The sequence below is a fragment of the Oncorhynchus kisutch genome, linkage group LG7, assembly GCF_002021735.2.
Source record: "Oncorhynchus kisutch isolate 150728-3 linkage group LG7, Okis_V2, whole genome shotgun sequence".
Lineage (NCBI taxonomy): Eukaryota > Metazoa > Chordata > Actinopteri > Salmoniformes > Salmonidae > Oncorhynchus > Oncorhynchus kisutch.
In genome coordinates, this window is record NC_034180.2 from 13,331,279 (window position 1) to 13,344,750 (window position 13,472).

At 42.1% G+C, this 13,472-nt stretch overlaps 1 protein-coding gene across 3 annotated transcripts in view; it reads right to left on the minus strand.

Moving 5' to 3' along the window:
* Positions 1 to 9,486: 9,486 nt before the first annotated feature.
* The window catches only part of LOC109894210 (long-chain-fatty-acid--CoA ligase 1-like), a 49,287-nt gene continuing 45,301 nt past the window's right edge, over positions 9,487 to 13,472 (minus strand). For all 3 annotated transcript variants that reach the window (XM_020487501.2, XM_031828509.1, XM_020487503.2), the window contains exons 19-21: positions 13,249 to 13,350; positions 11,596 to 11,667; positions 9,487 to 11,400 (exon numbers count right to left, since the gene is read on the minus strand). In XM_020487501.2, the coding sequence (XP_020343090.1) occupies positions 11,260 to 11,400; positions 11,596 to 11,667; positions 13,249 to 13,350 (315 nt within the window). In that variant the 3' untranslated portion in view covers positions 9,487 to 11,259. The remainder of the gene's footprint in view (positions 11,401 to 11,595; positions 11,668 to 13,248; positions 13,351 to 13,472) is intronic.

Below are 13,472 nucleotides of genomic sequence, written 5' to 3' on the forward strand. Positions count from 1 at the left end.
AACAGGGGATGATTTAACAAAAGCGCATTTGCGAAAAAAGCACAATCGTTGCACAACTGTACCTAACCATAAACATCAATGCCTTTCTTAAAATCAATACATATTTTTAAACCTGCATATTTAGCTAAAAGAAAGGCAATATTAACCAGGTGAAATTGTGTCACTTCTCTTGCGTTCATTGCACGCAGAGTCAGGGCAACAGTTTGGGCCGCCTGGCCAGTTGCAAACTAATTTGCCAGAATTTTACGTAATTATGACATAACATTGAAGGTTGTGCAATGTAACGGGAATATTTAGACTTATGGATGCCACCCGTTAGATAAAATACGGAACGGTTCCGTATTTCACTGAAAGAAAAAACGTTTTGTTTTCGAGATGATAGTTTCCGGATTCGACCATATTAATGACATAAGGCTCGTATTTCTGTGTGTTATTATGTTATAATTAAGTTTATGATTTGATAGAGCAGTCTGACTAAGCGGTGGTAGGCAGCAGCAGGCTCAGTACGCATTCATTCAAACAGCACTTTTGTGCGTTTTGCCAGCAGCTCTTCACAATGCTTCAAGCATTGAGCTGTTTATGACTTCAAGCCTAACAACACCCGAGATTAGGCTGGTGTAACCGATGTGAAATGGCTAGCTCGTTAAGCGGGGTGTGCGCTTATAGCGTTTCAATCGTCACTTGCTCTGAGACTTGGAGTAGTTGTTCCCCTTGCTCTGCATGGGTAACGCTGCTTCGAGGGTGGCTGTTGTTGATGTGTTCCTGGTTCGAGCCCAGGTAGGAGCGAGGAGAGGGACGGAAGCTATACTGTTACACTGACATACCTACTAAAGTGCCTATAAGAACATCCAATAGTCAAAGGTATATGAAATACAAATTGTATAGAGAGAAATATTCCTATAATAACTACAACCTAAAACTTCTTACCTGGGAATATTGAAGACTCATGTTACTCATGTTACTTGTACTTCCGGCGCCGACAGAGATGGCCGCCTCGCTTCGCATTCCTAGGAAACTATGCAGTTTTTTGTTTTTTTACGTGTTATTTCTTACATTGGTACCCCAGGTCATCTTAGGTTTCATTACATACAGTCGAGAAGAACTACTGAACATAAGAGCAGCGTCAACTCACCATCAGTACGACCAAGAATATGACTTTTGCGAAGCGGATCCTGTGTTCTGCCTTTCACCCAGGACAACGGAATGGATCCCAGCCGGTGACCCAAAAAAACGACTTCGTAAAAGAAAAAGAAATGAAGCGGTCTTCTGGTCAGACTCCGGAGACGGGCACATCGTGCACCACTCCCTAGCATTCTTCTCGCCAATGTCCAGTCTCTTGACAACAAGGTTGATGAAATCCGAGCAAGGGTAGCATTCCCAGAGGGACATCAGAAACTGTAACGTTCTTTGCTTCCCGGGAAACATGGCTCACTGGAGAGACGCTATCGGAGTCGGTGCAGCCAGCTGGTTTCTCCACGCATCGCGCGGACAGAAACAAACATCTTTCTGGTAAGAAGAGGGGCGGGGGCGTATGCTTCATGGTTAACGTGACGTGGTGTTATCATAACAACATACAGGAAGTCAAGTCCTTCTGTTCAACTGATTGAGAATTCCTCACAATCAAATGTCGACCGCATTATCTACCAAGGGAATTCTCTTCGATTATAATCACAGCCGTATATATTCCCCCCCAAGCAGACACATCGATGGCTCTGAACGAACTTTATTTGACTCTTTGCAAACTGGAATCCATATATCCGGAGGCTGCATTCATTGTAGCTGGGGATTTTAACAAGGCTAATCTGAAAACAAGACTCCCTCAATTTTATCAGCATATCGATTGCGCAATCAGGGCTGGAAAAACCTTGGATCATTGCTATTCCAACTTCCGCGACACATATAAGGCCCTGCCCCGCTCTCCTTTCGGAAAAGCTGACCATGACTCCATTTTGTTGATCCCTGCCTACAGACAGAAACTAAAACAAGAAGCTCCCGCGCTGAGGTCTGTTCAACGCTGGTCCGACCAATCTGATTCCACACTCCAAGACTGCTTCCATCACGTGGACTGGTATATGTTTCGTATTGCGTCAGACAACAACATTGACGAATACGCTGATTCGGTGAGCGAGTTCATTAGAACATGCGTTGAAGATGTCGTTCCCATAGCAACGATTAAAACATTCCCAAACCAGAAACCATGGATTGATGGCAGCATTCGCGTGAAAGGTGACCGGAAACATGACCGAATACAAACAGTGTAACTATTCCCTCCGCAAGGCAATCAAACAAGCTAAGCGTCAGTATAGAGACAAAGTAGAATCTCAATTCAACGGCTCAGTATGTGGCAGGGTCTACAGTCAATCACGGATGACAAAAAGAAAACCAGCCCCGTCACAGACCAGGATGTCTTGCTCCCAGGCAGACTAAATAACTTTTTTGCCCGCTTTGAGTGTGCCACTGACACGGCCCGCAACTAAAACATGCGGAATCTCCTTCACTGCAGCCGACGTGAGGAAAACATTTAAACGTGTCAACCCTCGCAAGGCTGCAGGCCCAGACGGCATCCCCAGCCGCGCCCTCAGAGCATGCGCAGACCAGCTGGCTGGTGTGTTTACGGACATATTCAATCAATCCCTATCCCAGTCTGTTGTTCCCACATGCTTCAAGAGGGCCACCATTGTTCCTGTTCCCAAGAAAGCTAAGGTAACTGAGCTAAACGACTACCGCCCCATAGCACTCACTTTCGTCATCATGAAGTGCTTTGAGAGACTAGTCAAGGACCATATCACCTCCACCCTACCTGACACCCTAGACCCACTCCAATTTGCTTACCGCCCAAATAGGTCCACAGACGATGCAATCTCAACCACACTGCACACTGCCCTAACCCATCTGGACAAGAGGAATACCTATGTGAGAATGCTGTTCATCGACTACAGCTCGACATTTAACACCATAGTGCCCTCCAAGCTCGTCATCAAGCTCGAGACCCTGGGTCTCGACCCCGCCCTGTAAAACTGGGTACTGGACTTCCTGACGGGCCGCCCCCAGGTGGTGAGGGTAGGCAACAACATCTCCACCCCGCTGATCCTCAACACTGGGGCCCCACAAGGGTGCGTTCTGAGCCCTCTCCTGTACTCCCTGTTCACTCACGACTGCGTGGCCACACACGCCTCCAACTCAATCATCAAGTTTGCGGACGACACAACAGTGGTAGGCTTGATTACCAACAACGACGAGACGGCCTACAGGGAGGAGGTGAGGGCCCTCGGAGTGTGGTGTCAGGAAAATAACCTCACACTCAACGTCAACAAAACTAAGGAGATGATTGTGGACTTCAGGAAACAGCAGAGGGAACACCCCCCTATCCACATCGATGGAACAGTAGTGGAGAGGGTAGTAAGTTTTAAGTTCCTCTGCATACACATCACAGACAAACTCTTCAACCTCAGGAGGCTGAAGAAATTCGGCTTGTCACCAAAAGCACTCACAAACTTCTACAGATGCACAATCGAGAGCATCCTGTCGGGCTGTATCACCGCCTGGTACGGCAACTGCTCCGCCCACAACCGTAAGGCTCTCCAGAGGGTAGTGAGGTCTGCACAACGCATCACCGGGGGAAAACTACCTGCCCTCCAGGACACCTACACCACCCGAACTCCAGCCACTTTAATAATGGGAATTGATGGGAAATGATGTAAATATATCACTAGCCACTTTAAACAATGCTACCTAATATAATGTTTACATACCCTACATTATCCATCTCATATGTATACGTATATACTGTACTCTATATCATCTACTGCATCTTTATGTAATACATGTATCACTAGCCACTTTAACTATGCCACTTTGTTTACATACTCATCTCATATGCATATACTGCACTCAATACCATCTACTGTATCTTGCCTATGCCGCTCTGTACCGTCACTCATTCATATATCTTTATGTACATATACTTTATCCTCTTACACTTGTGTCTATAAGGTAGTAGTTTTGGAATTGTTAGCTAGATTACTTGTTGGTTATTACTGCATTGTCGGAACTAGAAGCACAAGCATTTTGCTACACTCGCATTAACATCTGCTAACCATGTGTATGTGACAAATAAAATTGGATTTGATTTAAAAGCAACCACCAGGTTTCATATGTTCTCATGTTCTGAGCAAGGAACTTAAACGTTAGCTTTCTTACATGGCACATATTGCACTTTTACTTTCTTCTCCAACACTTTGTTTTTGCATTATTTAAATCAAATTGAACATGTTTCATTATTTATTTGAGGCTAAAATAATTTTATTTATGTATTATATTAAGTTAAAAGAAGTGTTCATTCAGTGTTGTTGTAATTGTCATTATTACAAATACATTTTTTAAATCGGCCGATTAATCGGCATCTGGTTTTTGGTCCTCCAATAATCGGTATCGGTGTTGGAAAATCATAATCGGTCGACCTCTAATTTTTTTATACATTTGTAAACATTAAAAAAATAAAAATAAAAAATAAACGTTTTTGCTCAGTCATTATGGGGTATTATGTATAGATTGAGAAAAAACAACAATTTTATCCATTTTAGAATAAGGCTGTAACATAACAAAAATGTTAGCTAACAGTACACTTTAACTTGACATTAGGTTTATGCTGGTTACTACGCGATACATTTTAAAAAAACAGCCGTGTTCAACACAATTACCTAAACATACTGATCAGCTCCAATAGATAGCCCAGCGCTATATGGCAAACCAATCCAAACTCATCTCTCGGCATGTCCAGCCCACTCATTATCTCAGCCAATCATGGCTAGCGGGAAGGTTGCTCACTTTTTCTGTGAATAAACCAACTAGGCTCGTAATTTAACAATTTTATTCGTATTTACAGATGGCATACAAGTTTGATATTAGGCACATGAAAGTTCACATGTTCGAGAAGGCATTTCTGCCAAAAAACACATTTTGATTCAAACATTTTTTTTAACGTTCAAACAGCCCTCCTGTGAAGTCGTGACTTGCAACATACGCCTAGTTTTCTGAATCAGGTCACAAAGGTGGAAAAAGTCAAGGGGTCTGAATACTTTCCGAATCACAATGCCCCCATTGTTAGAGCACTTAATCCTGTCTCTTGTCAGTATATTGATACACTTTGGTGAATTTCAAATGTTTTCTTGATTCCTCCTTTCCTTGATTCCTCAACCTCCTTCTCAAAATGCATCTGAGGAGAAGATCCTTGGTTCCTCCACTAGGACCTTCTCCAATGTGTTGTGAGGAGGATGCAAGAGAACATAAGGAATTTAGGGTAGACTTTTGAGATTATGTTTAGATATTTTATCAAGGTTGAAGATAAATGATTAAATACTTCTACCCAGAAACTTAACCATTAGGGATTAGAGGTTATGTAGCATGAACAAGGTGTAATTAAAAATAATAAACACAGCTCCAACTAGGTTGGAGGGGGGAAGAGAGCAATGCATGTGTTTGCCTAACGAAAACAAAGAGGGTCCTTAACCTATGTTTGAACCGACCCAGCTATAACTCTGGAGAGATAAGATAGGACAGGGAGAACCCCTCCAGGTTTTCCGTATCTGGGGGGGACTGGAACTGTCAGCTAAGTGGTAATAAACTGTGGTGAGACTTCAGTAGAAAAAGAGAGAATCCAAATGTTAGTGTGTATGTATGTGCGTAGGTTAGAATGGTATATAAACTAATGTACATGGTATTTTGAGCAGAGCTCTCGGAAATAAACGCTACTGATGAATTTTGAGACTGATCTTTGTCTATTTTATGCAAATAAGAACCTTACAAATTCTTAGAAACGGACAAAGTGTTTTTCTTTGTTACAATTGAATTGGTTAATGAACATATAGGAATTAAATTCCTCTAACAGATGAACACCCTGCTTCTGTCGCCCTGACTTCTCTGGCCTTTCTTCCCCCCAGGATTCTGGTAGATCTTAGAGGTCTGGTACCAGAAGTGTCCCGACCCTGTTTGTAAGAGCTTCCAGTACACGCTGGTTAACACTAAAATAGTATTGACTTTGATTAAATAGAATATACTAATAATAGTTTTGACACAAGTCATCTTATAACCACAATCGAGAGCCTGTGTTTTAGGTGAATGGTATACCAGTATGTCATTAATTGAAATGACTTTGGAACCAGTATGTCATTAATTGAAATAACTTTGGAACCAGTATGTCATTAATTGAAATAACTTTGGAACCCATTACCACAGGACATTTGCGTCAGCTACAATGGTGAGTTCTGCACCTGTTCCCCTCACTGCTACAAAAGTCTGAATCACCTCAGTCACACGTGTTGCCATTTTAATAGTAAATTACATCTCCAGTACCTGACTCTGTTGGGTACCTGACTTCCTCTGGCTACATGAATTGGTAACTCAAAAAAGAATCCCACAGTAACAGAAAAAATGTAGAATGTAGATTACCTTGACTAACCGGTGCCCCAACACATTGACTCTGTACCGGTACCCCCTGTCTATAGCCTCGCTTGTTATTTTACTGCTGCTGTTGAATTACTTGTGACTTTTATTTTCTATTTTCTTACTTAAAGCATTGTTAGTTAAGGGCTTGTAAGTAAGCGTTTCACTAAGGTCTACACTTGTTGTATTCGGCACAAGTGACAAATAAGATTTGATTTGATTCGATTCAAGGGCTTGATGCTTAGTTGAATTAAGCCTGCCAGCCGGTGAATCTCCAGGAGCAGCATGGAAGAATGGATTTCACATGACTGTATCTGTTGGTCACAGATACCTTAAGTTTGTCAGTATCTGGTGTAACCACCATTTGCCTCGCATTAGAGGGCGGTTATACTTGTCCAACAGTTCATTTCTAATATGTAATACAGTAATTCAGTACAATCCTCAATTCCTGGCTGTTAATGCACTTTATAAACAGAGTTTTTTCCCAATGACCTAGGCCTATTCAATGCAAGGTGTGTTATAGCAGGGTTCTCCAACAGGTTGATTGTAAGCTACCAGTTGCTCGCAGCCCACCTGTGAGTAGCTCGCCAAACAATTCTGAAAGTACATGCAATTTTCACGTGTTCCTCGCAAACTGTCAAACAAATCTCACAAGTATCAGACACCACAAGCTCCCAGCTACTATCTAGTCGATGCAACATTGACAGTATCCCACCCCTGGTCAGCCACTATTGGCTTAAAAACCCAAACCTAACACAATATCTGCCAAATTAATTTCCAGGAATATTGCTAGTCTGTCTGTGTCGTGCGTTTGTCTATCACTCCGTGTGTAGCCAGATATAACTGTCTTGTGGGTTGACAAATACTTTCCCCAACCCTTCTCAATTATCAGTAGTATATCATTTGTATCAATTATTTGTTATTTGCAAACTTTGCCATGAAATGAGCAGCAGCAGTACAGAACCGTCGCTAGACCGACACATTAGACGGTTCCTCACGCTTTAGATGCGCAATTAAAGGGTAAATATTTGTTTTCTTCCAGATTTAAGCATTGACATAGAACATACAATTTTGTTGTTTCTCTATGAACAATTGTAATTGAGAATGAAAACAAAAAATCTATAAAAATAAATAAAAATAAAGAAGCTCTCATGGTAGAAAAGGAGGGAGACCCCTGCGATACAGCGTGGCGCACTATAACATACTTTTAAAGGTAATTTACGGTTAAGCCGGAAATCTCCACAAATGTCTGTGAATATGCTGTTAAAAAGATCATTATCGGCTGTGTAGGGCGTTGCACAATAATGCACCTTGCATTGAATGCCGGCCCTACTGGTTGTTCTGATAGCGTAGAATTGTATATAGCTTGGTAGGATGTTTCTGATAACTGGACATTGATAAACTACCAACCTGTTTTCTGGTACTTGTTTGTTCTGGATTATTTTGTGAGTGATTTTATAATAAACATATGACTGCAAACCATTTATCTGCAAATTGAGTCATCAAGCATGTGTCCACAGGCATGGAAGGAAGTGAAAGTAATTCCGCTGCCTAAAAATAGTAAAGCACCCTTCGCTGGCTCTTACAACCGTCCAATCAGTTTGCTGCCTGTTCTAAGTAAACTGATGGAGAGAATTGTGTTTGACCAAATACATTTGACATTTAATCATTTAGCAGACGCTCTTATCCAGAGAGACTTACAGTAGTGAGTGGATATTTCATTTAATTTGTACTGGTTCCCCCGTGGAAATCGAACCCACAACCCTGGCATTGCAAGTGCCAACTGAGCCATACAATATAATTTTTCAGAGAACAAGTTAACTTCTGAATTTCAGATATAGGGCACTCAACTTGTACTGCACTTACTCAAATGAAAGATTGGTTCAAATAAATAAGATAGTTGGAGCTGTATAGTTAGATTTCAGTTCAGACTTTCTTATTGATCATAAATTGTTATTGAAGAAACTCACTTGCTATGACTTTACATCACTTGCTTGGAGAGTTGTTTATCCAATAGAACCCAGTGTTCAAGGCAGTTGCCGTTACGCTTCTCTATTTTTACAAATGATTTGCCGCAGGTCTTACACGAAGCTAAAATGACTATGTATGCGGATGATTCCACACTTAACATGTCAGCACCCAAAGCCAGTGAGCTCACTGAAATTCTAAAGAGTATCAGACTGGGTGGTTAGTAATAAACTGGTCTTAAATACATAAAACGAAAGCATTTTATTTGGTTCAGACCACTGAGCAAGTTGAGGAAGCGAACTCCTAGGTATAACATTGGATGGTCAATTATCATGGTCAAGTCATATTGACAAAGTTGTGAAGATGGGGGTGTGTCTGTTATAAAAATAAGTTGAGTTTAATACAAAAATCTAACTGTACTAGTTGTTAAGACTCTGGTCTTGTCCCACCTTGATTACTGTGTGTCCGGTAATATGGTCAAGTGCAGCAAAGACAGACCTAGCAAAGCTGCAGCTGGCTCAACACAGAGCAGCACATATAGAACTAACACGCCAGTCCATCCTGGTCGAGGGTTCATGAGAGTAACTACTTCTCTTCTAGGTTTCATGAGAAGTATTACTGCAATGAAAACTCCAGATTGTCTTCATTATCAAATAACATTCAGCTCAGACACCCATGTTTATCCCACAAGACATGCCACCAGGGGTCTCTTCACAGTCCCCAAGTCCAAAACGAAATCATGACAACGCATAGTATTATACAGATCCATGATCGCATGGAACTCCAAATACTCAAGCAAACAGTAAAATTACCTTTAGGAACTGGATTAGACATCTTATGGAACAGCGGGGACTGTGAGGTAACAACATTGTGTTGTATTTCGTGTGACTGTCCTTATCGATCAGTGTTAGTGTCATGTATTTTTTGTGGACCCCAGGAAGAGTAGCAGATGCTTCTACAAAAGCTAATGGGAATCCAAATAAAACCATGCATCATAAAGTTTAACGTTTTTGTGATGACTTAAATCAGTTACCGTATTGCGTACATCACAAAAAAAAAAAAAAGATGAATCAGAGAGCGCAGGGACAAAGGGTTTATTTGGTACAGTCAAGTAAATGAAAAGGTATGGTTTCTACTCCTGTACAAAACACATCGAAACCGAACACGGTTAAGTCGATTTAAAGAGAGGTCAAGTTCCTAGTATTGGCCATCTGACGGTGTCTCGATAACGTGACCCAAGCAGAAACCCAGTACAGAACAATGTTAACAAACAGGTCAATGTGTATCATGAGCACTTAATTCATTGTTAAATAACCTGAATTCACAAAAGGACCCTTGCTAGATTGCAAAGGAGACAAATGTCTATAATGTGGTTCCTTATAGAGGTAAATTGTTGGTTAGGCCTAACACAAATCACTATTTCTGTCCACAAAAGTAAGCTTGCAAGGGGCCAGTGAGCCATGGCTTGGTACTGGTCTAAACCAGCTTAACCTGATCATTCTCCAGGGTATCCTTCATTAGGCATCAAATGGGAGCAAACATCTTCAAATGGATGGTGAGTGTGCAGTTCAATTGGACAAAGGTCAGTTTTACCACCTCCATTTGAAAACATTTAAAAGCATTGGATGTGTAAGCATGGGCTAGCTAGAGACCGTGCATCATTTCTTACACCCAATTATTCCTTTTATGTGAATAAGTGCACATTTCGGAAAGAGAATCGGGCAGCTGGCTACTGATTGTTGCCTTCAGAATTACGACCCCAGGTTCCAATTGGCCGACAGGACTAAGTTCTGTGGATAGGACAGGTACCAGCGTATGCATTTTGGCACATTGAGGCCACTGTAGTTTTAAGGACACTTACGGAATAAATGTTTGTGTAAGAGCAGAAACAGTGGCACTTTGCATGTGCAATACCAGAACGAAAACACACAACCTTGTCTTTTATCCCTGCTGTGTAGGAGGCTTGTTTCCTTTGCCAGGCTTTTGTACCATTAGCAGTTCAGAAAATCATAACACCTTTCTGAATGGACGTCTTCCTACTTGTCATGTGTAAAATAGATCTGGAACTGTTCAGAAAGGTTCAGACTAGGCCTTCTGACAGTTCAACGTTGGTATGTAGAGAAAGGGAATGCAGAGAAAAAGAAAACGTGGCACTTCCTGTATCAACCATGACCCATTGATGTCCTCATGATTTTTTCCCCCCTTATACAAGACACACTACTTACAGTAACATTCAATGATATTAAATATCAAATTAAATTAAGAGACAAACATTAAATAGACTGCTATAAATAGCTACTGTATTTCTCAAGTTGAACAAGGGTGATACTGAAACATCTGCATACGGGTGTGGTATTAACATAAAATAATCTAAAGTTTGACAGAATTTGGAGATGATTAGTAAAAATGAGTTAATTGAAACTGACAATTGAGGGATTACCGACCTTGAGATGGTCGAGAAACTCCAAACTCGATAGGCACTTGAAATAGATGACAGGAATGGTTGACACAGAGCGTCACATGGACAGTAAGGCATGAATCTCTCCCTCTTTCACTACGGCCTAGATATAACAACCTGTGCACTGCAATTTACTTTAAAAAAAATGCCTTTAAAAGTCTAATCGCAGTGCATGGGTCTACCTGCATTTGTACAAATCCCGGTCTAGGCCTCTAACATAACCGTCTCCCTCCCCCTCCATCGCAAAGGGACCAAAGACACAGTCACAGTAGACAAGGGAGGGCACAACCGTCGTCAATCATCACATCCGAGGAGCATTACATTCAAGTGGAGCGGGCTATGGTTTCCAGATGATCGTCACCCTCTGCTTCCCTTTCCCCTCAACCGGGGGTTCACATCTTGATCTTCGCATAGAGCAGGTCAATCTGCTCTTGGAAGTGACTGCGGAGGTCGGTCCTCTTGGCCTTGAGCGTGGGCGTCAGGAGGCCGTTCTGGACAGAGAACATCTCCGTGTGCAGCGAGATATCTCTCACCTGCACGGGACAGAGAGTATGTTCTTCATTATTCCGCTTATTATGCATTTAGCTTTTATTTAACAAGCCATGTCCCATTGAGATGCAAAGGCAGCATTATAATCATGCACATTTTGGCACCAACATCACTTGTGAGCGTTATCTTGTCTAAATGGTGCCTAAGGAGAGTGTGGAGCTTTAGGAAGGATGCCTTACCTGCTCAAAAGACTTCAGGCCCCCTTCTTTCCCCAGCCTCAGAATGTCCTCCAGAATGGCATTTTTCAACTCCTGGAAAGACAGGCACTTTAGACAATTCATCTTAATGGCTGTACTTAAAAGGGATAGTTCACTCAAACTATCTTCAAGTATTTCGTTCATTAGTCTATTGTTAATACAATCCCCCCCCAAAAAATGTGCATGTAAGCAGTCCCATTTTTTTGGACACTTTCAGTAGAAACAAAAACTGTGATGAGTGTTTGAGATGAGATTGGCCTTGTTCCGATAGCCGTGCTAGCATGTCCAATACATTGCCTTATTCTAAGACTTTACACTCCAAATCAAATTGTATTTGTCACATGCGCCAAATACAACAGGTGTAGACCTTACTGTAAAACGCTTACTTACAAGCCCGTAACTCCATTTCTTGAACTGCATTGTTGGTTAAGAAAATATTTACTACATAAACTAAAGAAATAAAATTAAACCAAAATAACAATGAGGCTATATACAGGGGTTACCGGTACCGAGTCAATGTGCAGGGATACAAGTTAGTCGAGGTCATTTGTACTTGTAGGTTGGGGTAAAGTGATTATGCATAGATAATAAACAGCGAGTAGCAGCGGTGTAAAACGGGGGGGGGGGGGGGGGGGGTCAATGTAAATAGTCCAGGTGGCCATTTGATTAATTGTTTAGTAGTCTTATAGCTTGGGGGTAGTAGCTGTTAAGGAGTCTCTTGGACCTAGACTTGGCACTCCGGTATCGCTTGCCGTGAGGTAGCAGAGAGAACAGTATGACTTGGGTGATTGGAGTCTGACAATTTGTTGGGCCTTCCTCTGACACCGCCTAGTATATAGGTCCTGGATTTTTTATTTATTTATCCGGTAAGTTGACTGAGAACACGTTCCCATTTGCAACAACGACCTGGGGAATAGTTAGAGGAGAGGGGGAATAATGAGCCAATTGTAAACTGGGGCTTATTAGGTGACTGATGGTTTGAGGGCCAGATTGGGAATTTAACCAGGACACCGGGGTTAACACCCCTACTCTTACGATAAGTCCCGTGGGATCTTTAATGACCTCAGTCAGGACACCCGTTTAACGTCCCATCCGAAAGACGGCACCCAACACAGGGCATTGGGATATTTTTTTAGACCAGAGGAAAGAGTGGCTCGTACTGGCCCTCCAACACCACTTCCAGCAGCATCTGGTCTCCCATCCAGGGACTGACCAGGACCAACCCTGCTTAGCTTCAAAAGCAAGCCAGCAGTGGTATGCAGGGTGATATGCTGCTAGATGGCAGGAAGCTTGGGCCCCAGTGATGTACTGGGCCGTATGCACTACACTCTGTAGCACCTTACGGTCGGATGACAAACATTTGCCATACCAGGCAGTAATGCAATCGGTTCTCGATGGTGCAGCTGTAGAACGTTGAGGATCTGGGGACCTCCTGAGGGGGAAAAGGCATTGTTGTGCCCTCTTCACGACTGTCTTGGTGTGTTTGGTCAATGAGTTACTGTAGAGGCTCTTCAAGCTTCAGTGACATTTTTCTGAGGACAACACTTGAAGTTTAAGAGCGTGGACTGTGGAAATTAGCCACTGAATACACTGTTAGTTGATGGTAAATCTGCCATAACATTGAAGCTAGCTAACCTCGCTTGCGCACATCTCCAAATAAGAACCCTCGATGCCCTTCTTCTTTGCCCATCCTGGTAAGAAGTCTGGATCAGGCACCACAATGCCCACCAGGCAAGCCTGTGCCAAACAAGACATTGTCAAACATTTATGTTTTTACAATTCATAAGCATTTATACTAATTTACAAATGTATCAACATTTACAAGCAGTGGCTTATACATGAAAGTCATAAGTGTAACC